The sequence below is a fragment of the Penaeus vannamei genome, chromosome 13, assembly GCF_042767895.1.
Source record: "Penaeus vannamei isolate JL-2024 chromosome 13, ASM4276789v1, whole genome shotgun sequence".
NCBI lineage: Eukaryota > Metazoa > Arthropoda > Malacostraca > Decapoda > Penaeidae > Penaeus > Penaeus vannamei.
The window spans coordinates 7,563,195-7,590,359 of NC_091561.1; the positions used below are offsets into that span (position 1 = coordinate 7,563,195).

The 27,165-nt window shown below is 38.5% G+C and overlaps 3 protein-coding genes across 24 annotated transcripts in view; all 3 read right to left on the reverse strand.

Annotated features, from left to right (window-relative positions):
• Positions 1 to 417: 417 nt before the first annotated feature.
• On the reverse strand, positions 418 to 6,659 carry LOC113822606 (cytochrome P450 9e2). Of its 8 annotated transcripts, none has more exons than XM_070128818.1 (7): positions 6,507 to 6,659; positions 4,575 to 4,755; positions 2,573 to 3,287; positions 2,163 to 2,381; positions 1,579 to 1,639; positions 937 to 1,127; positions 418 to 827 (listed from the first exon to the last, which is right to left on the reverse strand). In XM_070128818.1, the coding sequence occupies exons 2-7, from the start codon at positions 4,674 to 4,676 to the stop codon at positions 667 to 669; spliced, it is 1,449 nt and encodes a 482-aa protein (XP_069984919.1). In that variant the 5' UTR covers positions 4,677 to 4,755; positions 6,507 to 6,659; the 3' UTR covers positions 418 to 666. The 8 variants fall into 8 exon arrangements, with proteins under 8 accessions (XP_069984919.1, XP_069984915.1, XP_069984920.1 ...); XM_070128814.1 differs by having other exon boundaries at positions 4,562 to 4,755; XM_070128819.1 differs by having other exon boundaries at positions 4,575 to 4,758; positions 6,507 to 6,612.
• Positions 6,660 to 9,912: 3,253 nt separating this feature from the next.
• Positions 9,913 to 16,709, reverse strand: LOC113820982 (cytochrome P450 9e2). 8 transcript variants are annotated; one of them, XM_070128828.1, is made up of 7 exons: positions 16,563 to 16,709; positions 13,910 to 14,090; positions 11,968 to 12,682; positions 11,515 to 11,733; positions 10,931 to 10,991; positions 10,279 to 10,469; positions 9,913 to 10,169 (listed from the first exon to the last, which is right to left on the reverse strand). In XM_070128828.1, exons 2-7 carry the CDS (start codon positions 14,009 to 14,011, stop codon positions 10,009 to 10,011), a joined length of 1,449 nt encoding a protein of 482 aa, XP_069984929.1. In that variant the 5' UTR covers positions 14,012 to 14,090; positions 16,563 to 16,709; the 3' UTR covers positions 9,913 to 10,008. The 8 variants fall into 8 exon arrangements, with proteins under 8 accessions (XP_069984929.1, XP_069984925.1, XP_069984930.1 ...); XM_070128824.1 differs by having other exon boundaries at positions 13,897 to 14,090; XM_070128829.1 differs by having other exon boundaries at positions 13,910 to 14,093; positions 16,563 to 16,660.
• A 1,964-nt stretch (positions 16,710 to 18,673) lies between these two features.
• The window catches only part of LOC113810954 (cytochrome P450 9e2), an 8,845-nt gene continuing 353 nt past the window's right edge, over positions 18,674 to 27,165 (reverse strand). Inside the window, exons 1-7 of one of the 8 annotated variants that reach the window (XM_070128836.1) lie at positions 26,862 to 26,940; positions 25,339 to 25,532; positions 23,340 to 24,054; positions 22,935 to 23,153; positions 21,943 to 22,003; positions 21,291 to 21,481; positions 18,674 to 21,182 (exon numbers count right to left, since the gene is read on the reverse strand). In XM_070128836.1, the coding sequence (XP_069984937.1) occupies positions 21,019 to 21,182; positions 21,291 to 21,481; positions 21,943 to 22,003; positions 22,935 to 23,153; positions 23,340 to 24,054; positions 25,339 to 25,515 (1,527 nt within the window). In that variant the 5' untranslated portion in view covers positions 25,516 to 25,532; positions 26,862 to 26,940 and the 3' untranslated portion in view covers positions 18,674 to 21,018. Of the gene's footprint in view, positions 21,183 to 21,290; positions 21,482 to 21,942; positions 22,004 to 22,934; positions 23,154 to 23,339; positions 24,055 to 25,338; positions 25,536 to 26,861; positions 26,941 to 27,165 lie in introns of those variants that run through there. The other 7 variants (XM_070128835.1, XM_070128832.1, XM_070128831.1 and 4 more) reach the window with 7 other exon arrangements.

Here is a 27,165-nt window from a genome sequence, read left to right on the forward strand (position 1 = left end):
GTTAATCAAATTCTTCCTGGCGGTTTAGAGAATCTATGAACTGTTAATTAGTAACTATTCAGGTCTTCACTTTGCTTGTTAAATGATGACTACTATCTCACATGGTAAATGATGACTCTATTACGCTGTTAAATTGTTACCTTTCTACTTAATCGGCAAAACTCAGGCACCACCAACCCTGTTCACAACTACGAACACCCAATAATGTAAATCAAATACACTGTTCACAGTGCACTACACGATGAGCGTAGGGAGGTATATATTACTTAAGAATAGTAAAGGGAACAGTGTCCCTAGACTCATTCATTCACACATGACATTGTCCATGGTTGCATGGACTGAGCACATGACCTTCTAATGGCTATATGCAGTTAAATTTTATATTTACAATGAATAGTTGGGCTCTGGATAATGACATTTATGAAGCATTCATTTTATTTTACTGTTAATGATATGTTATCACAAGTTCAACAAGTTTTCATTGTATAGTGAATCAATTCTAGGTATTCTTTAAAAGAAAAAGTTCTTTCACTGTGATTTGACAAGCGAAAGAGAAAAAGAAACTATGTATATGAGTTGCAGTGCATGACAAACACCGTACTTTAATGGCAGTGGAAGTTGTTTCTTTTACACAGCTCTGAGGATCCGACGTCCATTTCTTTAATTCTAGAGTGCCTTCAGGGTAACCTTGACTCCACCCTTGGCCCTAATGATACCCATTCCAGGCTCCAGCACGATTTCTTCGTGTCCTGGTGCAGGGTGCAGCTCTCCCGCAAGCAACAGTTTCGACAAGACAACCTTGGCTTCCATTAGGGCAAACCTCATGGCTGGAAAATATAAGATTCCATCAAAACTTATCAAATCCTGCAAATGTATACAAGCTAATCAGATTCTTTCTCTCCCCTCCTTACACAGTTCAAAATCCTAAAGACTCACCAAGGCAGTTCCTGGGTCCTATTCCAAAAGGCATGTGGGCGAAGTTCTTTTGGCTGGCCCTGTTCTCGGGCAAAAAGCGCTCCGGACGAAACTCATTTGGCTCGGGCCAGTACTTAGGGTCATGGTGGATACTCCAGACAGGACACTGTATTTTGTCACCAGCCTTGATCGTCAGGTCAGTGCCAGGAAGCCTGCGGTGCCAAGGTATTAGTGAGCGTGGGAAAATAAACGTTACAGATAACCTAACAAGAGATCGTTGCCATTGCAATAACTAACGACATTCCCAGACTATCCAAGTCACCCACAAGCTATTTTCGCATTTTCTGGGAACTATTACTCCACTATCTGCTCACACATATACATATGAAAGCAATATAATTGTTATTCATCAAACCATTTCGACACTACTCATTCGAAGCTAGCCTAATTTTGAAAAATTATATGCAAATGAGAATATGATTCATAAGGAAGTGTTGGCATTTTAGTTTTGAGCATCTGAGTTACTTTCTGGCAGTACCCAAAACATCCATGGAATACCTAAGTAGCTATAATTATTGCATGACAGCGATTTCATTGCCCTACAATGACGTTAATTTGTATTTCCTAGTTGTGGAATTCATGGATTTTAGCATTTCTACTTACCGATAGTCACGTGTGCACACTCGTTCTATAAATGGTGCGGGAGGAAACAGGCGTAGTGTTTCTGTTGAATAAATGTATATGTATATATCTATATCTATATATCTAAACATATATATACATATATATAGTTTAAGTATATCTATACATCTATAGAGAGAGACAGAGACAGGGGAGACCAGAGCAGGGGCAGACACACACACACACACATGTAGTTACACAGAAAAACATTGTTAGAAAATCATGCAAAGTTGTTAACGCAATAAAACTGTATCCCTGATTTTCCAACTACTTTTGGGCGTGTGTGGCTAATCCGATTATTGCAAGGCATATTCCATCCCTTTCGGAAATAAAATCATCTCACAGTGAATCCATATACATTCTGGAACAACTATACGAGACATGAATCAGAACGAGACCAATGAAAAACCTAAAATACCAACCCTTCTGTAACATAAGGTTCTATTAGGTATAAGGTAGCTATGATGACTATATTGTCGCATTTCAGAGACCTAAATGCTTTTCATTGGCAACTTATTGTCACTGTAACAGAAAAATGCAGAATTCAGTTGAATGTTGGAACTTACCCATCAAACATGCATCGAGGTATTTAGCTTCCATGACCCCTTGGTAAGTAATATCACCTTCTTCATGAACCAAATCTTGGATCTCTTGACGGAGTTTTTCTTGTGCACTTGGATTCTTAGCCAACTGAAAGGCAGCAAAGCCTAGAGTAGTAGCTGTGGTTTCATAGCCAGCAACGAGGAACAACAGGCACTGGGAGGCGATGGTGGTGTCATCCAGCACTGTTTGGGAGATCCAGACCAGATTACTAATGTGAACACAATAACGTGTAACTTCTGAAGAGTTCGAAACGCAAAGCATTATTTTCATTTATTATTGTGGCTGTTTTCCTTTCACTAATGCCGATATTATGGTGAAATAACATCTTGCAATATTTGGTGTGAGAATAGAAAGTTATGAACCCAGTACTTACGATATTTTGACTTGGTAGTACTATCAACTCCAGTTCCCTTCACTTCCTTGGCGGCGCCATCAGAATTGCGAGCTTCCAAGAGTAAGTCCAGGAAATCACCACGTCTTTCTCCTTTCAGTCTTTCCTTTATTGTGTGCCTTACAACTTCCTCCAGGAAATCAGCTTCAGGATGAGTGAACCGGAGGTTGAGCAACTTTGCTAGGCTAGGTAACGTATTCATAAATAAGAATTTTAGAATATCGAAAGGAGTTGCCTCGAAAATTTTGTCAGCTCTTTTGGGGAATTCGGCGTCTTCGTCTACAAGTGAATTGCACTCGATGCCAAAGGCGCAAGAGGCAATAGTGTCTATGGTAAAGCGACCAAAATTGAATTTCATATCAACATAGGGTTTCCCTCGCGAGTCATTGAGAGAGAAAGCGACGAAGGCGTCGGCCTTTTCACACACAAGAGGAAACATTCCCTTCATTTTGCCCGAAGAGAAGGTCGGACTCATGATGGCTCTCAGCTGTTTCCATTCTTCTCCTTTCTTTAACGACAACATTTGAGCCGTCATCTTGTCTTTTTCGTGTGGCAATGCTAAAGTCATTCTGTCGACGAAGTGGTCAAAGTCCTTCACGAGGATGTGTTTGAGGAGGTCGGGATCCCCCACCAGCAGGACAGGCGTAAAGAATTCATACAGTCCACAAAACTTCGATCCGCCATATTTGTGATAAGCCTGGAAGGAGATTTAGACAAAATATTCTCGTTAATGAACTAGAGTGTATATATATATATATATATATATATATATATATATATATATATATATATATATATCCGTGTCTTATGCAGTGCAGATACATTCATGTTTTGATACTTAGAAAAAACATTATTGTAATTATGAAGACTGTTGTAAGTGAATTATCTTTTTCTGTCTGTCCTCGCCCGTCAAACATTTAACTGACAATGCTGTAGCGATTTTTAACGTTCTTAATTTATCCCATATCGCTACTTGATTAGTCAATGGCATAATTAAAATTATAAATGAACACCATTCGATTTTATATATCAAAAGCTATTAAATACGTGTTTAAAGGTAGAGCAACAAATATCTTAATTTAAACAGTCATATCTAACAAAACTCACAATCCAGTTCGTACACACACACACACACACACACACACACACACACACACACACACACACACACACATATATATATATATATATATATATATATATATATATATATATATATATATATAGTTCAGGATCTGGGACGTGGCCAAACATTTGGGGGCATCTTTTAGGTTTTATGAAAAGAATATACATGATTAAACAAAAATGTTTGCTTAGTTGAACCTCGGCAAATATTGCCTAAATAAAAGTCCACTTCCTAAATGTTAGTTATTGCTATCAGTGAATTAATGAGAACCCATCTCTTAGGCAATCATCCATCAGGCACCTTAGTAGCCATTCAGGTCACTTATTGTTGTTGAAAGTCATGTACAGAATTCATCTTACTCATTTATATATTCTAGTAATGAACCGTATTCATGTTGACAAATGTAGAAAGGTATGAATGAGAATAAATATCTCAACAATCACAATGCAAGAGATGTATTTGACCATTTTCGAATATATCTTCGTCAGAAATACATGTATTTCTGACAATGTATTAGAAACCGGTCAAATGTATCTTTAGTATTGTAAAGATATTCATTTTCATTCATACCTTTCAACATATTCTAGTAAATCTCCCATCCATCAAGAGTCCGGGGGGAGAGGCGGTAATCCCCCCCCCCTCCTCTGCCATTGGAAAAATAAGGACAAATAGCATGATGACGCTAAATTATTTTCTTTCCTATAAATAAATTCAGCAGGTCTATTTCTAAATATTCCAATGTTTTTTTCCCTGCTCTTCCTAAAATCCCGCGACACACTATACTGGACGAAGTAATTTGGAATTCTGATAAACATAAGAATACAAAAAAGACAAACAGCCATTACCACTGAATCATACTTCCATTTCCCTTCCCTCGAGAGCGCTTGATGCATGTGACCAAGGATAGGGACGTACGGCGGCGTCGGCACACCCCTCGAGGCCCAGTAGCTGTGGCGCCATTTCGAGTACGCCCACAGCGCAGCCACCGCCACGCACAGCAGCGCTAGCGTCACGAGACTCATGCTCTGTGTTGGTGCTTCTGCTTTTCAGCCATGAAAAGAAAATCAGTAGAATTTTGTTGTTATTCTTGCATGCTTCTTTGTATTAACTTCATGTGATGAAGGGAGGTCATTATGGCGCTCCTCTCAATTCGTCTCTCTCTCTCTCTCTCTCTCTCTCTCTCTCTCTCTCTCTCTCTCTCTCTCTCTCTCTCTCTCTCTCTCTCTCTCTCTCTCTCTCTCTCTCTCTCTCTCTACACACACACACATATACATAAATACATGCGTGTGTGTGTGGTATTTTTGTGTGTGAAAAAAGTAATAACAAATTTCCTGATTGATGAATATGCCATCTTAGGAACATTTAGGTTAGACGAAACTTTTTATGGAACAAAACTGATGGTGTTTTTTCGGAGACTGAGATATGCTTAGGCTATTTTTCCCACTGTAAATTCATAATAGACATACAGAAAAAAAAACTCCATCAAAGGAACTTCAAAAAGTGATTTGAAGAAATTCCAGTGGCTTTTTATCTCAACCGATATAAAAAAAAAAAAAAGTAATGTACTGAAGAAAGAAAAACTATTCCTGATTTTTTTTTCTATATTACGTCGCATAACCAATATCGACGATTTTGGTATCGTTGGATTCCTCTTGCTCTATACAATGCAAATATGTAGGTTTTATTGCTCGGAAACCCCCCGTTAGCGGCAAACTTGGCCCCGATAGCAAGGGGGCGCATAGAAGGTTCCAGGGAAAATGCGGGGTTAAATAACACTAATAATATAACGCACAGTGAAACTAACATGGTTTTTCACATGACTTCCTCGGCGGGGGTTGGGGGTAGCCCCCCCCCACCCCCCGAGGAGGAGTCGCAGGGGGCGCGGCCCCCTGCAATGGAAAATCATGTGAATAACCATAAATATTTACACTGTGGGGTTATGTTATTAGGGTAATTTTATGTATTACGTCCGCCGCTCCGACATCGTCGCCCCCACTATCGGGGCCAAGATTGCCGCTAACGGGAGGTTTCCGAGCAATAAAACCTACATATTTGCATTGTATAGAGTGAGAGGAATCCAACGATACCAAAATCGTCGATATCGGTTTTGCGGACGTAATATAGAAAATTACCTTATTTTTTTTCTTTACTTCAAATCAATACGTGGGGTTAGTCTGCATCAAGAACTTGAGATATTCGAGGATATCACCACATTTCCTGTACGAAATTTGTTCTTAATACACAGTATAATGTTTATGCGGATGTAGATACGTGAATTATAATTTTGTCCTAATATCCGATATTCTTAATCGAGTCATCTACTTACAGTAAGAAGAAAACGGGCACAGACTAGCCTTAGAAGGAAAATACTGAGAAATATACTGTTATCTGTTTAAAGTGCATTTGACTGCATCATATCGCGATGATAGTGTAATCAACGGCTTATAATTCTATTTTAAGATCATAATCCTCTGTCACGTAAATAAGTATGTATGTAAGTAAATATTCAGGAAGTAAGTTCTTACTTGTTAGTTAACTTTGATTGCAACACTTTCATCTCACATTCCAAATTATGTGTTTGTTTGCGTCAATGTGTGTATGTATGTATGTGTGCGTGTTTAGACAGATACTTAAACTGAAAAAAAAAACATACACACACGGGCACGTAAATACAAGCATGACTCCTACCTCTCTTCCAGACATTAAATTCCTCTCATACTTTCAGGGGATGACATACCAGAAAGTTTCCCGTGCAGTGATACACATATAAATATATACGCATAGCATTACCTTGGGCTGTGGCTTTGGGGAAACGCGTGCAGTCTTAGGCTCAGTATCTAACTAAGGACTGAAGTCGACCAGTGATAATACACTGCTGCAGTTTTTACCAGTCATGTTGATTGGCATTTCTCTTATCGCCTATAAATAAATCTCAAATGCATTTGATTGTTTAATTTGTTTGTGGTAGTGTGCTTTGTAAATTGCATTTGGTATATTAGATATTCATAAGTGACGTTTTCTTATAAAAGTTGTGAATGTAGAGCATCTCTTGGACTCGTGTTAAGCGACAAGTCAAAATAAACACACGCACATGTGTACACCCAACAACAAAAGCGATGTCGCCTCGCCAGATATGGCTTGGAGAGATCTCGCTCTTCTTGCCCTGAGAGGTGGCCCACGTTCAAACAACCTGGACATAGGAAAGGGGGGAGGGGGTGATTTAGATTCGCTAGGCAAAGCAAGGAGTGAGTGTTCGGCTATGTTTCAGTTCCATCTTATCGAGGCTAGTGTCTGTACCCCCACCCTTCTCCCTCTCACTCTCTCCCCCCTCCCTCTCTCTCTCTCTCTCTCTCTCTCTCTCTCTCTCTCTCTCTCTCTCTCTCACACACACATACACATTGTGAGTAATATTTGTGGGTATGAATAATGTATCGTGTCAAAAAGCGCCTCTTGAGCTACCAAACATTAATAAATGGCTTTGGCCGCAATACTTCGAGGGTAATGGGGTGTAAAGGTGTAGGTATCGATTCCGTTTTCCTTTTATTTCGTTTGTGTTTCTCCTACGAACCACGACCATGAATCGCAAAGCACGGTTTGGTTGGGGTCAACTTGAGCGTGATGGGCTACTTGGCTCCGCCCCTCGCAATCAAATACTTACTGAAAGTATTAATGTCTATTATATCAGCATTAAGTTTGAGATACAAATTGATTTACAGTGCATCGTCAGTCAACTTGATTCATTATATTATTTCCGAAACTGTTAGTGCAATTGAATGGTGTAAAATGAAATGCAGTGAATGTGTGCAGCGGTGTATTAATATAAGGATGGTGGGGTATACAGGATGCAAGTGTAGCGAAACTTATACTATTACCGTAGTATAAAATTATTAATTGACACTCTTTAGACCTGGACAGACAGGGCACTTCCCAGCGAACCCCTTTCCCAGTTCACGCTTGCTCACTCACCCCGCGAAGGGCCGAGTCAAGCTTCACTCTACCCAAGGCTAAGGGGATATTCCGTCAGCCTTGACTGTAGGCCTATGTAAACAATAATTTACATTCCTTTAACGTAAAAAATATTTCTGTACCTTATTTTCTAACATGTCTTTGAATTCATGTTTAACAAATTCTTACCATTTAAATATCTTAATCTAACAAAGAGGTATGGCCAACCTTACAGTGATATTTACACTGCGCATTCTGAGCATTTGCACATATAAACATAATCTACAAAGAAACAGCGACACGATTGAACACTACAGAATACCACACACACAAATATATATATATATATATATATATATATATATATATACATCACTAATCTAAATGTAGTTATTGTTGTAATTATTATTACAAACTGACTAAACAAATTTGTGATGAGTCACAGATTGACAAAAGAAAAGTAATATTGAATTCTGACCATAATAAAGTGAATTCTTGTCCAGGGTATAAACAACAAAGATATGCATATAAAAAAAAAAATCGAAATATGTTGGCCTTTACGGTTAATAAAAGGATTTATGATAGAATGCTTCTGCAAGGTAGCCCGTGTGAATATATATTTAAATTCAAGTTAAATATTTTGGGGTCTGTAGAATTACATGTACAAGAAATATCTATAGTTGCGATATCACTGCATGATCTGCATCAACACCCACTGCTATCTTCTGGCAATATAGTAATATACCTTTTACATGAAAAAAGGAGGGGATATACTGTAGCCAAGCCCATTCTTTACCTGGGGGGATAGACTTATCTAGCCTAACATATGTGTATATGTATAAACACTATACACATAGGTTTAATTATTATCATTATTAGCCTATAACAACCCCGTGTATACTCTTGGCTGCTTTACCTGGCCTAGAGTAATGTTAATTGATATAGACAATTCACACAAACGAAAGTCGTCAACATTCGCAATAACAACTAGAAAACAGCTTCCTTCCGGAAATGAAAAAGGAGTAATTCCAATTTTGTGTTTAATGCATTATGAATGTACTGACGATTATCCAGTTCTTCTGAGAGACTGTTTAAATGTATTAGCATTTTAAAGAGGATGTATAGATGTGTATATATATACTATTCGAAGTCGGATATGTGGAGGATATAATAATCTTATTGGAATTGTGCTGTACTTTATGATTGGTTGTTTCATTCAGATTTTTTAAAGTAAAAAATATGACGAGACTAGATTTGAACATCATAATATTTTGACCTCAATGACTGGTTGTTTCTTTCATATTTTTTAATAAAAAATATGAGACTAGATTCGAACATTTTAGTATCTTGACCTCAACCTATTAACGTTCTTTCGGAAATGTAAATGCTCTTAAATGAGCTATCTTCTTACGTTCCCAATTTTCAACATCATACAGATTATTACTGATTATAAAAAAGTATGAATAATAAAACGAATACTGTATATAATCCAATCAGCTATTATCTATGGAAGACGAACGGGGCTTCTAAATGTAACAGGACAGCCTTACCCAAACCTTGTTAATTATTGTCCTGATGTCGTACTGCCTTTTTGGTCTAATGTCTTATATTTATACTCTTTTCCCTGATTGAAAATGTTTGTAAACATGTTGCATCTTTTGTAGGTTCTGGAATTCAAATGGTTAATCAAATTCTCCTTCCTGGCGGTTTAGAGAATCTATGAACTGTTAATTAGTAATTATTCAGGTCTTCACTTTGCTTGTTAAATGATGACTACTATCTCACATGGTAAATGATGACTTTATTACGCTGTTAAATTGTTACCTTTCTATTTAATCGGCAAAACTCAGGCACCACCAAACCTGTTCACAACTATGAACACCCAATAATGTAAATCAAATACACTGTTCACAGTGCACTACACGTAGGGAGGTATATATTACTTAAGAATAGTAAAGGGAACAGTGTCCCTCTACTCGTTCATTCACACATGACATGGACTGAGCACATGACCTTCTAATGGCTATATGCAGTTAAAAATTTTATATTTACAATGTATAGTTGGGCTCTGGATAATGACATTTATGAAGCATTCATTTTATTTTACTGTTAATGATATGTTATCACAAGTTCAACAAGTTTTCATTGTATAGTGAATCAATTATAGGTATTCTTTAAAAGAAAAAGTTCTTTCACTGTGATCTAACCTGACAGTCTACCAAGCGGAAGAGAGAAAAAGAAACTATGTATATAAGAGTTGCAGTGCATGACAAACACCGTACTTTAATGGCAGTGGAAGTTGTTTCTTTTACACAGCACTGAGGATCCGACGTCCATTTCTTTAATTCTAGAGTGCCTTCAGGGTAACCTTGACACCACCCTTGACCCTAATGATACCCAATCCAGGCTCCAGCACGATTTCTTCGTGTCCTGGTGCAGGGTGCAGCTCTCCCGCAAGCAACAGTTTCGACAAGACAACCTTGGCTTCCATTAGGGCAAACCTCATGGCTGGAAAATATAAGATTCCATCAAAACTTATCAAATCCTGCAAATGTATACAAGCTAATCAGATTCTTTCTCTCCCCTCCTTACACAGTTCAAAATCCTAAAGACTCACCAAGGCAGTTCCTGGGTCCTATTCCAAAAGGCAAGTGGGCGAAGTTCTTCATGCTGGCCCTGTTCTCGGGCAAAAAGCGCTCCGGACGAAACTCATTTGGCTCGGGCCAGTACTTAGGGTCATGGTGGATACTCCAGACAGGGCACTGTATTTTGTCACCAGCCTTGATCGTCAGGTCAGTGCCAGGAAGCCTGCGGTGCCAAGGCATTAGTAAGCATGGGAAAATAAACGGTAGAAATAACCTAACAAGAGATCATTCCTATTACAATTACTAACGATATTCCCAGACTATCCCAGCCACCCACAAGCTATTTTCGCATTTTCTGGGAACTATTACTCCACTATCTGCTCACCCATATACATATGAAAGCAATATAATTGTTATTCATCAAACCATTTCGACACTACTCATTCGAAGCTAGCCCAATTTTGAAAAATGGTACATGATATGAAAATGAGAATATGATTCATAAGGAAATGTTGGCATTTTAGTTTTGAGCATCTGAGTTACTTTCCAGCAGTACCAAAAACATCCATGGAATACCTAATTAGCTATAATTATTGCATGACAGAAATTGCATTGCCCTACAATGGCAACGTTAACTTGTATTTTCTAGTTGTGGAATTCACGGATTTTAGCATTGCTACTTACCGATAGTCACGTGTGCATATTCGTTCTATAAATGGTGCGGGAGGAAACAGGCGTAGTGTTTCTGTTGAATAAATGTATATGTATATATCTATATCTATCTATACGTATATATAAATATATATAGTACAAGTATATCTATACATCTATAGAGACAGACAGGGAGACCAGAGCAGGGGCAGAGACACACAAGTAGTTACACATAAATATGTAAGGAAATCATGCAAGAAAAGATAACTTTTGAAATAAAGTTGTTAACGCAACAAAACTGTATCCCTGATTTTCCAACTACTTTTGGGCGTGTGTGGCTAATCCGATTATTGCAAAGCATATTCCATCCCTTTCGGTAATAAAATCATCTCACAGTGAATCCATATAAATTCTGGAACAACTATTCGAGACATGAATCAGAACGAGACCAATTAAAAACCTAAAATACCAACCCTTCTGTAACATAAGGTTCTATTAGGTATAAGGTAGCTATGATGACTATATTGTCGCATTTCAGAGACCTAAATGCTTTTCATTGGCAACTTATTGTCACTGTAACAGAAAAATGCAGAATTCAGTTGAATGTTGGAACTTACCCATCAAACATGCATCGAGGTATTTAGCTTCCATGACCCCTTGGTAAGTAATATCACCTTCTTCATGAACCAAATCTTGGATCTCTTGACGGAGTTTTTCTTGTGCACTTGGATTCTTAGCCAACTGAAAGGCAGCAAAGCCTAGGGTAGCAGCTGTGGTTTCATAGCCAGCAATGAGGAACAACATGCACTGGGAGGCGATGGTGATGTCATCCAGCACTGTTTGGGAGATCCAGACCAGATTACTAATATGAACACAATAACGTGTACACAAAAATGGTCTATTTCGGTTGATTATTCGTCTGAACAGTAACTTGTGAAGATTTCGAAACGCAAAGCATTATTTTCATTTATTATTGTGGCTGTTTTCCTTTCACTAATGCCGATATTATGGTGAAATAACATCTTGCAATATTTGGTATGAGAATAGAAAGTTATGAACCCAGTACTTACGATATTTTGACTTGGTAGTACTATCAACTCCAGTTTCCTTCACTTCCTTGGCGGCGCCATCAGAATTGCGAGCTTCCAAGAGTAAGTCCAGGAAATCCCCACGTCTTTCTCCTTTCAGTCTTTCCTTTATTGTGTGTCTTACAACTTCCTCCAGGAAATCAGCTTCAGGATGAGTGAACCGGAGGTTGAGCAACTTTGCTAGGCTAGGTAACGTATTCATAAATAAGAATTTAAGAATATCGAAAGGAGTTGCCTCGAAAAATTTGTCAGCTCTTTTGGGGAATTCGGCGTCTTCGTCTACAAGTGAATTGCACTCGATGCCAAAGGCGCAAGAGGCAATAGTGTCTATGGTAAAGCGACCAAAATTGTATTTCATATCAACATAGGGTTTCCCTCGCGAGTCATTGAGAGAGAAAGCGACGAAGGCGTCGGCCTTTTCACACACAAGAGGAAACATTCCCTTCATTTTGCCCGAAGAGAAGGTCGGACTCATGATGGCTCTCAGCTGTTTCCATTCTTCTCCTTTCTTTGACGACAACATTTGAGCCGTCATCTTGTCTTTTTCGTGAGACAATGTTAAAGTCATTCTGTCGACGAAGTGGTCAAAGTCCTTCACGAGGATGTGTTTGAGGAGGTCGGGATCCCCCACCAGCAGGACCGGCGTAAAGAATTCATACAGTCCACAAAACTTCGATCCGCCATATTTGTGATAAGCCTGGAAGGAGATTTAGACAAAATATTCCCGTTAATGAACTAGAGTATATATATATATATATATATATATATATATATATATATATATATATATATATATATATATATATATCCGTGTCTTATACAGTGCAGATACATTCATGTTTTGATACTTAGAAAAAACATTATTGTAATTATGAAGACTGTTTTAAGTGAATTACCTTTTTCTATGTCTGTCCTCGCCCTTCAAACATTTAACTGACGATGCTGTAGCGATTTTTAACGTTCTTAATTTATCCCATTTCGCTACTTGATTTGTCAATGGCATCATTAAAATTATAAATGAACACCATTCGATTTTATATGACATCAAAAGCTATTAAATGCCTGTTTAAAGGTAGAGTAACAAATATCTTAATTTAAACAGTCATATCTAACAAAACTCACACTACAGTCCGTACACACACACACACACACACACACACATAAATATATATATATATATATATATATATATATATATATATATATATATATATATATATATATATATAGTTCAGGATCTGGGACGTGGCCAAACATTTGGGGGCATCTTTTAGGTTTTATGAAAAGAATATACATGATTGAACAAAAATGTTTGCTTAGTTGAACCTCGGCAAATATCGCCTAAATAAAAGTCCACTTCTTCTTAAATGTTAGTTATTGCTATCAATGAATTAATGAGAACCCATCTCTTAGGCAATCATCCATCAGGCACCTTAGTAGCCATTCAGGTCACTTATTGTTGTTGAAAGTCATGTACAGAATTTATCTTACTCATTTATATATTCTAGTAATTAACCGTATTCATGTTGACAAATGTAGAAAGGTATGAATGGGAATAAATATCTCCACAATCACAATTTGACCGGTTTCGAATATATCTTAGTCAGAAATACATGTATTTCTGACAATGTATTAGAAACCGGTCAAATGTATCTTTAGTATTGTAAAGATATTCATTCTCATTAATACCTTTCAACATATTCTAGTAAATCTCTCATCCATCAAGGGTCCTTTGCCATTGGAGAAATAAGGACCAATAGCATTCAGATGCTAAATTCTTGTTTTCTTTCCTATAAATAAATTCAGCAGGTCTATTTCTAAATATTCCAATGTTTTTCCCTGCTCTTCCTAAAATCCCGCGACACACTTCTGATGAACATAAGAAGGCAAATAAAGACAAACAGCCATTACCACTGAATCATACTTCCATTTCCCTTCCTTCGAGAGCGACTGATGCATGTGACCAAGGATAGGGACGTACGGCGGCGTCGGCACACCCCTCGAGGCCCAGTAGCTGTGGCGCCATTTCGAGTACGCCCACAGCGCAGCCACCGCCACGCACAGCAGCGCTAGCGTCACGAGACTCATGCTCTGTGTTGGTGCTTCTGCTATTCAGCCATGAAAAGAAAATCAGTAGACTTTTGTTGTTATTCTTGTATGCTTCTTAGTACTAATTTCATGTGATGAAGGGAGGTCATTATGGCGCTCCTCTCAATTCGTCTCTCTCTTTCTCTTTCTCTCTCTCCTCTCCCCTCTCTCTCTCTCTCTCTCTCTCTCTCTCTCTCTCTCTCTCTCTCTCTCTCTCTCTCTACACACACACACACACATATATAAATACATGCGGTGTGTGTGTGGTATTTTTGTGTGTGAAAAAGTAATAACAAATTTCCTGATTGATGAATATGCCATCTTAGGAACATTTAGGTTAGACGAAACATTTTATGGAACAAAACTGATGGTGTTTTTTCGGAGAATGAGATATGCTTAGGCTATTTTTCCCACTGTAAATTACTCATGATGAAAAACTATCAGATTCATAAAAGACACAGAAAAAAACTCGATCAAAGGAACTTCAAAAAGTGATTTGAAGAAATTCCAGAGTGGCTTTTTATCTTAACCGATAAAAAAGTAATGTAATGAAGAAAGAAAAACTATTCCTGAAAATGTATTTTATGTAATTTTTTATATTACGTCCGCATAACCGATATCGACGATTTTGGTACCGTTGGATTCCTCTCACTCTATACAATGCAAATATGTAGGTTTTATTGCTCGAAAACCCCCGTTAGCGACAAACTTGGCCCCGATAGCAAGGGAGGGCATGGAACGTTCCAGGGAAAATGCGGGGTTAAATAACACTAATAATATAACGCACAGTGAAACTCACCATGGTTATTTACATGACTTTCCTTTGCAGGGGGCTGTGCACACTGCGATTCCCCCAGGGGGAAGGGGGGCTGCTACCCCCCAACCCACGCCGAGGAAACAAAACCTCCACCACGTATTCCCGGCAGGCTAGAGCGTTACACAATCATCGTCGATGTCGGAGGGTTTTGCGCCTCTTTCGATGTTACACCGATGGCCTCAAGGTCGAGTTTCCCGTCCTCTGGAATAACGACATCCGTATTCCTAACCGAAATAACCGTCGCGTTCTGTAGTCAGTTATAGCCGCCGCGATGGCCGAGTGTGGAGGGTGCTCGTACTCGGAGACGGATTTCCTGCGCGAAATATCGACCAGCCAGGAAGAAATGTTAGAGATGTCTGTGGCCGCAGGAAAAAGCACTTCGCGGGGTACCTGGCTCGGTGCATGTTCCTCATGCACTACCAGGACCTGAATGTGAGGTTGCACCACTTCCTGTGTGCTGCAGCGTCGCTGTATCCTCCGGCCTAGGACCTCCTGCCGGACGCACCCTGCCTCCTTCACCTTCTGCGGCAAAGGAGCACCCTCCCCACTATTAGCGGCATCTATCAATTAGGTTAGTACCTTAAAAATCCTAGGTTATTGTAGGTTATCGGCTCCGCATCTAGTTCGTGTGCTCTCTATCCTGCCGTGAATACGTGATGGAGGTTTTGTTTCCTCGGTGGGGGTTGGGGGGCAGCAACCCCCCCAGGGGGGTCACAGGGGGCGCGGCCCCCTGCAATGGAATATCATGTGAATAACCATGATTATTTTCACTGTGGGGTTATATTATTAGGGTAATTTTATGTATTACGTCCGCCGCTCCGACATCGTCGGCCCCGCTATCGGGGCCAAGTTTGCCGCTAACGGGGGGTTTCCGAGCAATAAAACCTACATATTTGCATTGTATAGAGTGAGAGGAATCCAACGATACCAAAATCGTCGATATCGGTTATGCGGACGTAATATAGAAAATTACCTTTTTTTAACTTCAAAACAATACCTGGGGTTAGTCTGCATCAAGAACTTGAGATATTCGAGGATATCACCACATTTCCTGTACGAAAATTGTTCTTAATACACAGTGTAATGTTTATGCAGATGTAGATACGTGAATTATAATTTTGTCCTAATATCCGATATTCTTAATCGAGTCATCTACTTACAGTAAGAAGAAAACGGGCACAGACTAGCCTTAGAAGGAAAATACTGTGAAATATATTGCTATCTGCTTAAAGTGCGTCTGACTGCATCATATCGCGATGATAGTGTAATCAACGACTTATAATTCTATTTTAAGATGATAACCCTCTGTCACGTAAATAAGTATGTAAGTAAATACTCAGGATGTAAGTTCTTACTTGTTAGTTAACTTTGATTGCAACACTTTCATCTCTCACATTCCAAATTATGTGTGTTTGTGTTAATGTGTGCATGTATGTATGTGTGCGTGTTTAGACAGATACTTAAACTGAGTAAAAAAAAATACACACACACACACACACACACACACACACACACACACACACACACACACACACATCCACGGCCGCGAAAATGCTAGCTTAACTCCTACCTCTCTTCCAGACATTAAATTCTTCTCATGCTTTCAGGGGATGACATACCAGAAAATTTCCCGTGCAGTGATACACATATAAATATATACGCATAGCATTACCTTGGGCTGTGGCTTTGGGGAAACGCGTGCAGTCTTAGGCGCAGTATCTAACTAAGGACTGAAGTCGACCAGTGATAATACACTGCTGCAGTTTTTACCAGTCATGTTGATTGGCATTTCTCTTATCGCCTATAAATAAATCTCAAATGCATTTGATTGTTTAATTTGTTTGTAGTAGTGTGCTTTGTAAATTGCATTTGGTATATTAGATATTCATAAGTGACGTTTTCTTATAAAAGTTGTGAATGTAGAGCATCTCTTGGACTCCTGTTAAGCGACAAGTCAAAATAAACACACGCACATGTGTACACCCAACAACAAAAGCGATGTCGCCTCGCCAGATATGGCTTGGAGAGATCTCGCTCTTCTTGCCCTGAGAGGTGGCCCACGTTCAAACAACCTGGACATAGTTAGGAAAGGGGGGAGGGGGTGATTTAGATTCGCTAGGCAAAGCAAGGAGTGAGTGTTCGGCTATGTTTCAGTTCCATCTTATCGAGGCTAGTGTCTGTACCTCCACCCCTCTCCCTCTCACTCTCTCCCCCCTCCCTCTCTCTCTCTCTCACACACACACACACATACACATTGTGAGTAATATTTGTGGGTATGAATAATGTATCGTGTCAAAAAGCGCCCCTTGAGCTACCAAACATTAATAAATGGCTTTGGCCGCAAAACTTCGAGGGTAATGGGGTGTAAAGGTGTAGGTATCGATTCCGTTTTCCTTTTATTTCGTTTGTGTTTCTCCTACGAACCACGACCATGAATCGCAAAGCACGGTTTGGTTGGGGTCAACTTGAGCGTGATGGGCTACTTGGCTCCGCCCCTCGCAATCAAATACTTACTGAAAGTATTAATGTCTATTATATCAGCATTAAGTTTGAGATACAAATTGATTTAAAGTGCATCGTCAGTCAATTTAATTCATTATATTATTTCCGAAACTGTTAGTGCAATTGAATGGTGTAAAATGAAAAGCAGTGAATGTGTGCAGCGGTGTATTAATATAAGGATGGTGGGGTATACAGGATGCAAGTGTTGCGAAACTTATACTATTACCATATCTTTTAGTGTCAAATTATTAATTGACACTCTTTAGACCTGGACAGACAGGGCACTTCCCAGCGAACCCCTTTCCCAGTTCACGCTTGCTCACTCACCCCGCGAAGGGCCGAGTCAAGCTTCACTCTACCCAAGGCTAAGGGGATATTCCGTCAGCCTTGACTGTAGGCCTTTATTTGTCGTTTCAGCGGTTGGTGTCCAACACCTTGTCGATGTTTCCCCTCCAAACTATTCAAGAAACCCATTGCTTTCGATATCCGTCTTTTACATATTCATTTCGTTATTTTTGGTAATGAAATAATTGTAAACATTTGGAAATATAATGGCGTATGGACTAATGTCATCTGTTCTTTTCCAAATAACATATCAAAAGTTTACCATTATCTAAATAGCGGATCCAGGTGATACAAGACGAAGTGAGAGAGAGAGTAGTTGCTTAAGATAATGCAAAGCCATATATTAATATACATCCTTCATAAATATATGGAGGATATTTCCGTCTGACGAATATTAATATGAATAGTCAGTTCCAGCGCTGTTTAAGTTTTTTTTATAGAAAATATTATAAGATAATTAAATAAAACGATGTGATAAGATTTCTTGATAATCATCTTCGAGAAATATACGATAATTTGTTTCTTGAGGCAGGTTTCTAATATATCCATCAAATTAACAACTAAACGAATAAAAGCGATCCCTCTCTCTCTCTCTCCATGTATATTTCCGTCATTATTGCACTTCTTCGCCTGATTTCCGTACTTTTCCACCTCCTCACATTTGAACCATCCTATAGACTGGCGAGGCGTCACCGCTTTTGTTGCTGGCTGTACATATATGCATGTGGGTAGGTGTATATATGTATATATGTGTATATATATATGTGTGTGTGTGTGTATGTAAATATATATATATATATATATATATATATATATATATATATATATATATATATATATATATATATATATATATACACCAGAGAAAACCAATGACGTGTTTGCAGGAACCTCGTGCACTTCCAGGTCTGGAACCGTAATAAGCAAACTAACACAGTATTCAAAAATGATTTTAATGATCAATCTTTAAATAAACATTGTAGACATTAGACCAATAAAAAGAGCCATCAAGTTGTCTTTTTAAGTTAAAGCAATTCTCTGCTCCTTTGAATGGTTCTAATGTAAACAATAATTTACATTCCTTTAACGTAAAAAATATTTCTGTACCTTATTTTCTAACATGTCTTTGAATTCATGTTTAACAAATTCTTACCATCACCAAATCTGATTTCGCGCAGTGTATTAAATATCTTAATCTAACAAAGAGGTATGGCCAACCTTACAGTGATATTTACACTGCGCATTCTGAGCATTTGCACATATAAACATAATCTACAAAGAAACAGCGACACGATTGAACACTACAGAATACCACACACACAAATATATATATATATATATATATATATATATATATATACATCACTAATCTAAATGTAGTTATAGTTGTAATTATTATTACAAACTGACTAAACAAATTTGTGATGAGTCACAAATTGACAAAAGAAAAGTAATATTGAATTCTGACCATAATAAAGTGAATTCTTGTCCAGAGTATAAACAACAAAGATATGCATATAAAAAAAATCGAAATATGTTGGCCTTTACGGTTAATAAAAGGATTTATGATAGAATGCTTCTGCAAGGTAGCCCGTGTGAATATATATTTAAATTCAAGTTAAATATTTTGGGGTCTGTAGAATTACATGTACAAGAAATATCTATAGTTGCGATATCACTGCATGATCTGCATCAACACCCACTGCTATCTTCTGGCAATATAGTAATATACTTTTTACATGAAAAAGGGATGGGGTATACTGTAGCCAAGCCCATTCTATACCTGGGGGTATAAACTTATCTAGCCTAACATATGTGTATATGTATAAACAATATACACATAGGTTTAATTATTATCATTATTAGCCTATAACAACCCCGTGTATACTCTAGGCTGCTTTACCTGGCCTAGAGTAATGTTAATTGATATAGACAATTCACACAAACGAAAGTCGTCAACATTCGCAATAACAACTAGAAAACAGCTTCCTTCCGGAAATGAAAAAGGAGTAATTTCAATTTTGTGTTTAATGCATTATGAATGTACTGATGATTAACCAGTTCTTCTGAGAGACTGTTTAAATGTATTAGCATTTTAAAGAGGATGTATAGATGTGTATATATATACTATTCGAAGTCGGATATGTGGAGGATATAATAATCTTATTGGAATTGTGCTGTGGTTGTTTCTTTCATATTTTTTTAAGTAAAAAATATGACGAGACTAGATTTGAACATCATAGTACTTGGACCTCAATGACTGGTTGTTTCTTTCATATTTTTTAATAAAAAATATAAGACTAGATTCGAACATTTTAGTATCTTGACCTCAACCTATTAACGTTCTTTCGGAAATGTAAATGCTCTTAAATGAGCTATCTTCTTACGTTCCCAATTTTCAACGTTTATACAGATTATTACTGATTATAAAAAAGTATGAATAATAAAACAAATACTGTAAATAATCCAATCAGCGATTAGCTATGGAAGACTGTCGTGGCTTCTGAAAGTAACAGGACAGCCTTACCCAAACCTTATTAATTATAGTCACGATGTCGTGTTGCTTTTTCGGTCTTATGTCATATTTATACCCTTTTCCCTGATTGAAAATGTTAGTAACATGTTGCATCTTTTGTAGGTTCTGGAATTCAAATGATTAATCAAATTCTCCTTCCTGGCGGTTTAGAGAACCTATGAACTCTTGTTCATTAATAACTACTCAGGTCTCCACTTTGCTTGTTAAATGATGACTACTATTTCACATGGTAAATGATGACTCTATTACGCTGTTAAATTGTTACCTTTCTACTTAATCGGCAAAACTACAAACACCCAATAATATAAATCAAATACACTGTTCACAGTGCACTACACGTTGAGCGAAAGGAGGTATATATTACTTAAGAATAGTAAAGGGAACAGTGTCCCTAGACTCATTCATTCACACATGACCTTCTAATGGCTAAATGCAGTTGAATATTTTATACATATAATGTATAGTTGGGCTCTGGATAACGACATTTATGAAGCACTCATTTTATTTTACTGTTAATATGTTATCACGAGTTGAACAATTTTTCATTATATAGTGAATCAATTCTAGGTATTCTTTAAAAGAAAAAGTTCTTTCACTGTGATTTGACATGACGTCTACCAAGCGAAAGAGAGAAAAGGAACTATGTATATAAGAGTTGCAGTGCAGGACCAGCACCGTACTTAAATGGCAGTGGAAGTTGTTTCTTTTACACAGCTCTGAGGATCCGACGTCCATTTCTTTAATTCTAGAGTGCCTTCAGGGTAACATTGACTCCACCCTTGGTCCTAATGATACCAAAGATTCCAGGCTCCAGCACAATTTCTTCGTGTCCTGGTGCAGGGTGCAGCTCTCCCGCAAGCAACAGTTTCGACAAGACAACCTTGGCTTCCATTAGGGCAAACCTCATGGCTGGAAAATATGATTCCATTAAAAACATATCAAATCTTGCAAATGTATACAAGCTAATCAGATTCTTTCTTTCCCCTCCTTACACAGTTCAAAATCCTTAAGACTCACCAAGGCAGTTCCTGGGTCCTATTCCAAAAGGCATGTGGGCGAAGTTCTTCATGCTGGCCTTGTTCTCGGGCAAAAAGCGCTCCGGACGAAACTCATTTGGCTCGGGCCAGTACTTAGGGTCGTGGTGGATACTCCAGACAGGGCACTGTATTTTGTCACCAGCCTTGATCGTCAGGTCAGTGCCAGGAAGCCTGCGGTGCCAAGGTATTAGTAAGCGTGGGAAAATAAACGTTAGAGATAACCTAACAAGAGATCATTGCCATTGCAATAACTAACAGCATTCCCAGACTATCACAGCCACCCACAAGCTATTTTCGCATTTTCTGGGAACTATTACTCCACTATCTGATCACCCATATACATATGAAAGCAATATAATTGTTATTCATCAAACCATTTCGACACTACTCATTCGAAGCTAGCCCAATTTTGAAAAATGGTACATGATATGAAAATGAGAATATGATTCATAAGGAAGTGTTGGCATTTTAGTTTTGAGCATCTGAGTTACTTTCCAGCAGTACCAAAAACATCCATGGAATACCTAATTAGCTATAATTATTGCATGACAGAAATTTCATTGCCCTACAATGGCAACGTTAACTTGTATTTCCTAGTTGTGAAATTCATGGATTTTAGCATTGCTACCTACCGATAGTCACGTGTGCATATTCGTTCTAGAACTGTTGCGGGAGGAAACAGGCGTAGTGTTTCTGTTGAATAAATGTATATGTATATATCTATATCTATACATATATATACATATATATAGTATATCTATACATCTATATAGAGAGACAGAGACAGGGAGACCAGAGCAGGGGCAGAGACACACATGTAGTTACACAGAAAAATATTGTTAGAAAATCATGCAAGAAACGAAACCTTTTGAAATAAAGTTGTTAACGAAACAAAACTGTTTGTATCCCTGATTTTCCAACTACTTTTGGGCGTGTGTGGCTAATCTGAATATTGCAAGGCATATTCCATCCCTTTCGGATAAAAAATCATCTCGCAGTGAATCCATATAAATTCTGGAACTATTCGAGACATGAATCAGAACAAGACCAATTAAAAACCTAAAATACCAACGCTTCTGTAACATAAGGTTTTATTTGTTATTGAATGTTTCAACACCTAACGATGATTTTCTGTGTAGCTGTACATGTGCACATGCAGAGAAAAACAGAAAATGTGGAGATAATGAAATGTTACTGAATGATTTCATCACTGATTATTAATACTATGTGACGATTATGTATTCCTTTTATTCCTTAATATTTTTCAAATATTCATCAATTAATAACAGTACACCAGTTACGGGCGCATTCCAAAAATCAATTTTATTTCACAAGTATAATTATTCTCACATTTACTTCAAACCAACCATTTAAGATATTTCAGTATATTGTTGAAAGCAAAGTAAAAAAGGAAAAGTTAAGATTCGTGTGCCCATGTGCTTATCTGACAAAAATAGAGTATTCAAAACTCGGTAATAAACAAATGGAAATTTTTTTTTTTTTCTCGCTATAACTATGATTACTTGTATTGTCGCATTTCAGAGACCTAAATGCTTTTCATTGGCAACTTATTATTGTCACTGTAACAGAAAAATGCAGAATTCAGTTGAATGTTGGAACTTACCCATCAAACATGCATCGAGGTATTTAGCTTCCATGACCCCTTGGTAAGTAATATCACCTTCTTCATGAACCAAATCTTGGATCTCTTGACGGAGTTTTTCTTGTGCACTTGGATTCTTAGCCAACTGAAAGGCAGCAAAGCCTAGAGTAGTAGTTGTGGTTTCATAGCCAGCAATGAGGAACAACATGCACTGGGAGGCGATGGTGGTGTCATCCAGCACTGTTTGGGAGATCCAGACCAGATTACTAATGTGAATAACGTGTAATTTCTGAAGAATTCGAAACGAAAAGCATTATTTTCATTTATTATAGTGGCTGTTTTCCTTTCACTAATGCCGATATTATGGTGAAATAACATCTTGCAATATTTGGTGTTAGAATAGAAAGTTATGAACCCAGTACTTACGATATTTTGACTTGGTAGTACTATCAACTCCAGTTCCCTTCACTTCCTTGGCGGCGCCATCAGAATTGCGAGCTTCCAAGAGTAAGTCCAAGAAATCCCCACGTCTTTCTCCTTTCAGTCTTTCCTTTATTGTGTGTCTTACAACTTCCTCCAGGAAATCAGCTTCAGGATGAGTGAACCGGAGGTTGAGCAACTTTGCTAGGCTAGGTAACGTATTCATAAATAAGAATTTTAGAATATCGAAAGGAGTTGCTTCGAAAATTTTGTCAGCTCTTTTGGGGAATTCGGCGTCTTCGTCTACAAGTGAATTGCACTCGATGCCAAAGGCGCAAGAGGCAATAGTGTCTATGGTAAAGCGACCAAAATTGTATTTCATATCAACATAGGGTTTCCCTCGCGAGTCATTGAGAGAGAAAGCGACGAAGGCGTCGGCCTTTTCACACACAAGAGGAAACATTCCCTTCATTTTGCCCGAAGAGAAGGTCGGACTCATGATGGCTCTCAGCTGTTTCCATTCTTCTCCTTTCTTTAACGACAACATTTGAGCCCTCATCTTGTCTTTTTCGTGTGGCAATGCTAAAGTCATTCTGTCGACGAAGTGGTCAAAGTCCTTCACGAAGATGTGTTTGAGGAGGTCGGGATCCCCCACCAGCAGGACCGGCGTAAAGAATTCATACAGTCCACAAAACTTCGATCCGCCATATTTGTGATAAGCCTGGAAGGAGATTTAGACAAAATATTCCCGTTAATGAACTAGAGTATATAGTATATATATATATATATATATATATATATATATATATATATATATATATATATATATATATATATATCCGTGCCTTATACAGTGTAGGTCCACACACATACATTCATGTTTTGATACTTGGAAAAACATTATTGTAATTATGAAGACTGTTTTAAGTGAATAACCGTTTTCTATGTCTGTCCTCTCCCTTCAAACATTTAACTGACGATGCTGTAGCGATTTTTGACATTCTTAATTAATCCCATTTCGCTACTTGATTTGTCAGTGGCATGATTAAAATTATAAATGAACACCTTTCGATTTTATATGACATCAAAAGCTATTAAATACGTGTTTAAAGGTAGAGTAACAAATATCTTAATTTAAACAGTCATATCTAACAAAACTCACAATATAGTCCGTACACACACACATATATAATATATATATATATATATATATATATATATATATATATATATATATATATATATAGTTCAGGATCTGGGACGTAGCCAAACATTTGGGGGCATCTTTTAGGTTTGATGAAAATAATATACATGATATAACAAAAGTGTTTGCTTAGTTGAACCTCGACAAATATCGGGGGGAAAAAATAATAATAAAAAAGCGTCCACTTATGCTTCTTAAATGTTAGTTATTGCTGTCAATGAATTAATGAGAACCCACCTCTTATGCAATCATCAATCAGGTACCTTAGTAGCCATTCAGGTCACTTATTGTTGTTGAAAGTCATGTACAGAATTTATGTTACTCATTTATATATTCTAGTAATGAACCGTATTCATGTTGACAAATGTAGAAAGGTATGAATGAGAATGAATATCTCCACAATGCAAGAGATGTATTTGACCATTTTCGAATGTATCTTCGTCAGAAATACATGTATTTCTGACGATGTATTCGAAACCGGTCAAATGTATCTTTAGTATTGTAAAGATATTCATTCTCATTAATACCTTTCAACATATTCTAGTAAATCTCCCATCCATCAAGGGTCCGGGGGGAGAGGCGGTGACCCCCCCTCCTCTGCCATTGGAAAAATAAGGACCAATAGCATTCAGATGCTAAATTCTTGTTTTCTTTCCTATAAATAAATTCAGCAGGTCTATTTCTAAATATTCCAATGTTTTTTCCCTGCTCTTCCTAAAATCCCGCGACACACTATACTGGACGAAGTAATTTGGAATTCTGATGAACATAAGAACGCAAAAAAAGACAAACAGCCATTACCACTGAATCATACTTCCATTTCCCTTCCCTCGAGAGCGCTTGATGCATGTGACCAAGGATAGGGACGTACGGCGGCGTCGGCACACCCCTCGAGGCCCAGTAGCTGTGGCGCCATTTCGAGTACGCCCACAGCGCAGCCACCGCCACGCACAGCAGCGCTAGCGTCACGAGACTCATGCTCTGTGTTGGTGCTTCTGCTTTTCAGCCATGAAAAGAAAATCAGTAGAATTTTGTTGTTATTCTTGCATGCTTCTTTGTATTAACTTCATGTGATGAAGGGAGGTCATTATTCCTGAAAAGTTTTTTTTTTTTTTCTATATTACGTCCGCATAACCGATATCGACGATTTTGGTATCGTTGGATTCCTCTCACTCTACACAATGCAAATATGTAGGTTTTATTGCTCGGAAACTCCCCGGTAGCGGCAAACTTGGCCCCGATAGCAAGGGAGGGCATGGAAGGTTCCAGGGAAAATGCGGGGTTAAATAACACTAATAATATAACGCACAGTGAAACTAACCATGGTTATTCACATGACTTTCCTTTGCAGGGGGCTGTGCACCCTGCGACTCCCCCTGGGGGGGTGGAGGGGCTACCGCCCCCAACCCCCGCCGAGGAAACAAAACCACCACGTATTCCCGGCAGGCTAGAGCGTTACACAATCATCGTCGATGTCGGAGGGTTTTGCGCCTCTTTCGATGTTACACCGATGGCCTCAAGGTCGAGTTTCCCGTCCTCTGGAATAACGACATCCGTATTCCTAACCGAAATAACCGTCGCGTTCAGAAGTCAGTCATAGCCGCCGCGATGGCCGAGTGTGGAGGGTGCTCGTACTCGGAGACGGATTTCCTGCGCGAAATATCGACCAGCCAGGAAGAAATGTTAGAGATGTCTGTGGCCGCAGGAAAAAGCACTTCGCGGGGTACCTGGCTCGGTGCATGTTCCTCATGCACTACCAGGACCTGAATGTGAGGTTGCACCACTTCCTGTGTGCTGCAGCGTCGCTGTATCCTCCGGCCTCGGACCTCCTGCCGGACGCACCCTGCCTCCTTCACCTTCTGCGGCAAAGGAGCACCCTCCCCACTATTAGCGGCATCTATCAATTAGGTTAGTACCTTAAAAATCCTAGGTTATTGTAGCTTATCGGCTCCGCATCTAGTTCGTGTGCTCTCTACCCTGCCGTAAATACGTGATGGAGGTTTTGTTTCCTCGGCGGGGGTTGGGGGCAGCACCCCCCCCCAGGGGGGTCGCAGAGGGCGCGGCCCTTGCAATGGAAAATCATGTGAATAACCATGATTATTTTCACTGTGAATTACGAATTACGAATTATGAATTACGTCCGCCACTCCGACATCGTCGCCCCCGCTATCGGGGCCAAGTTTGCCGCAAACACTATTTCCGAGCAATAAAACCTACATATTTGCATTGTATAGAGTGAGAGGAATCCAACGATACCAAAATCGTCGATATCGGTTTTGCGGACGTAATATAGAAAATTACCTTTTTTAACTTCAAAACAATACCTGGGGTTAGTCTGCATCAAGAACTTGAGATATTCGAGGATATCACCACATTTCCTGTACGAAAATTGTTCTTAATACATCTTAATGCATCTTATCGCGATGATAGTGTAATCAACGGCTCATAATTCTATTTAAGATCATAACCCTCTGTCACATTAATATGTATGTAAGTAAATACTCAGGATGTATGTTCTTGCTTGTTAGTTAACTTTGATTGCAACACTTTCATCTCTCTCACATTCCAAATTATGTGTGTGTGTTCTCGTTTATGTGTGCATGTATGTGTGCGTGTTTAGACAGATAC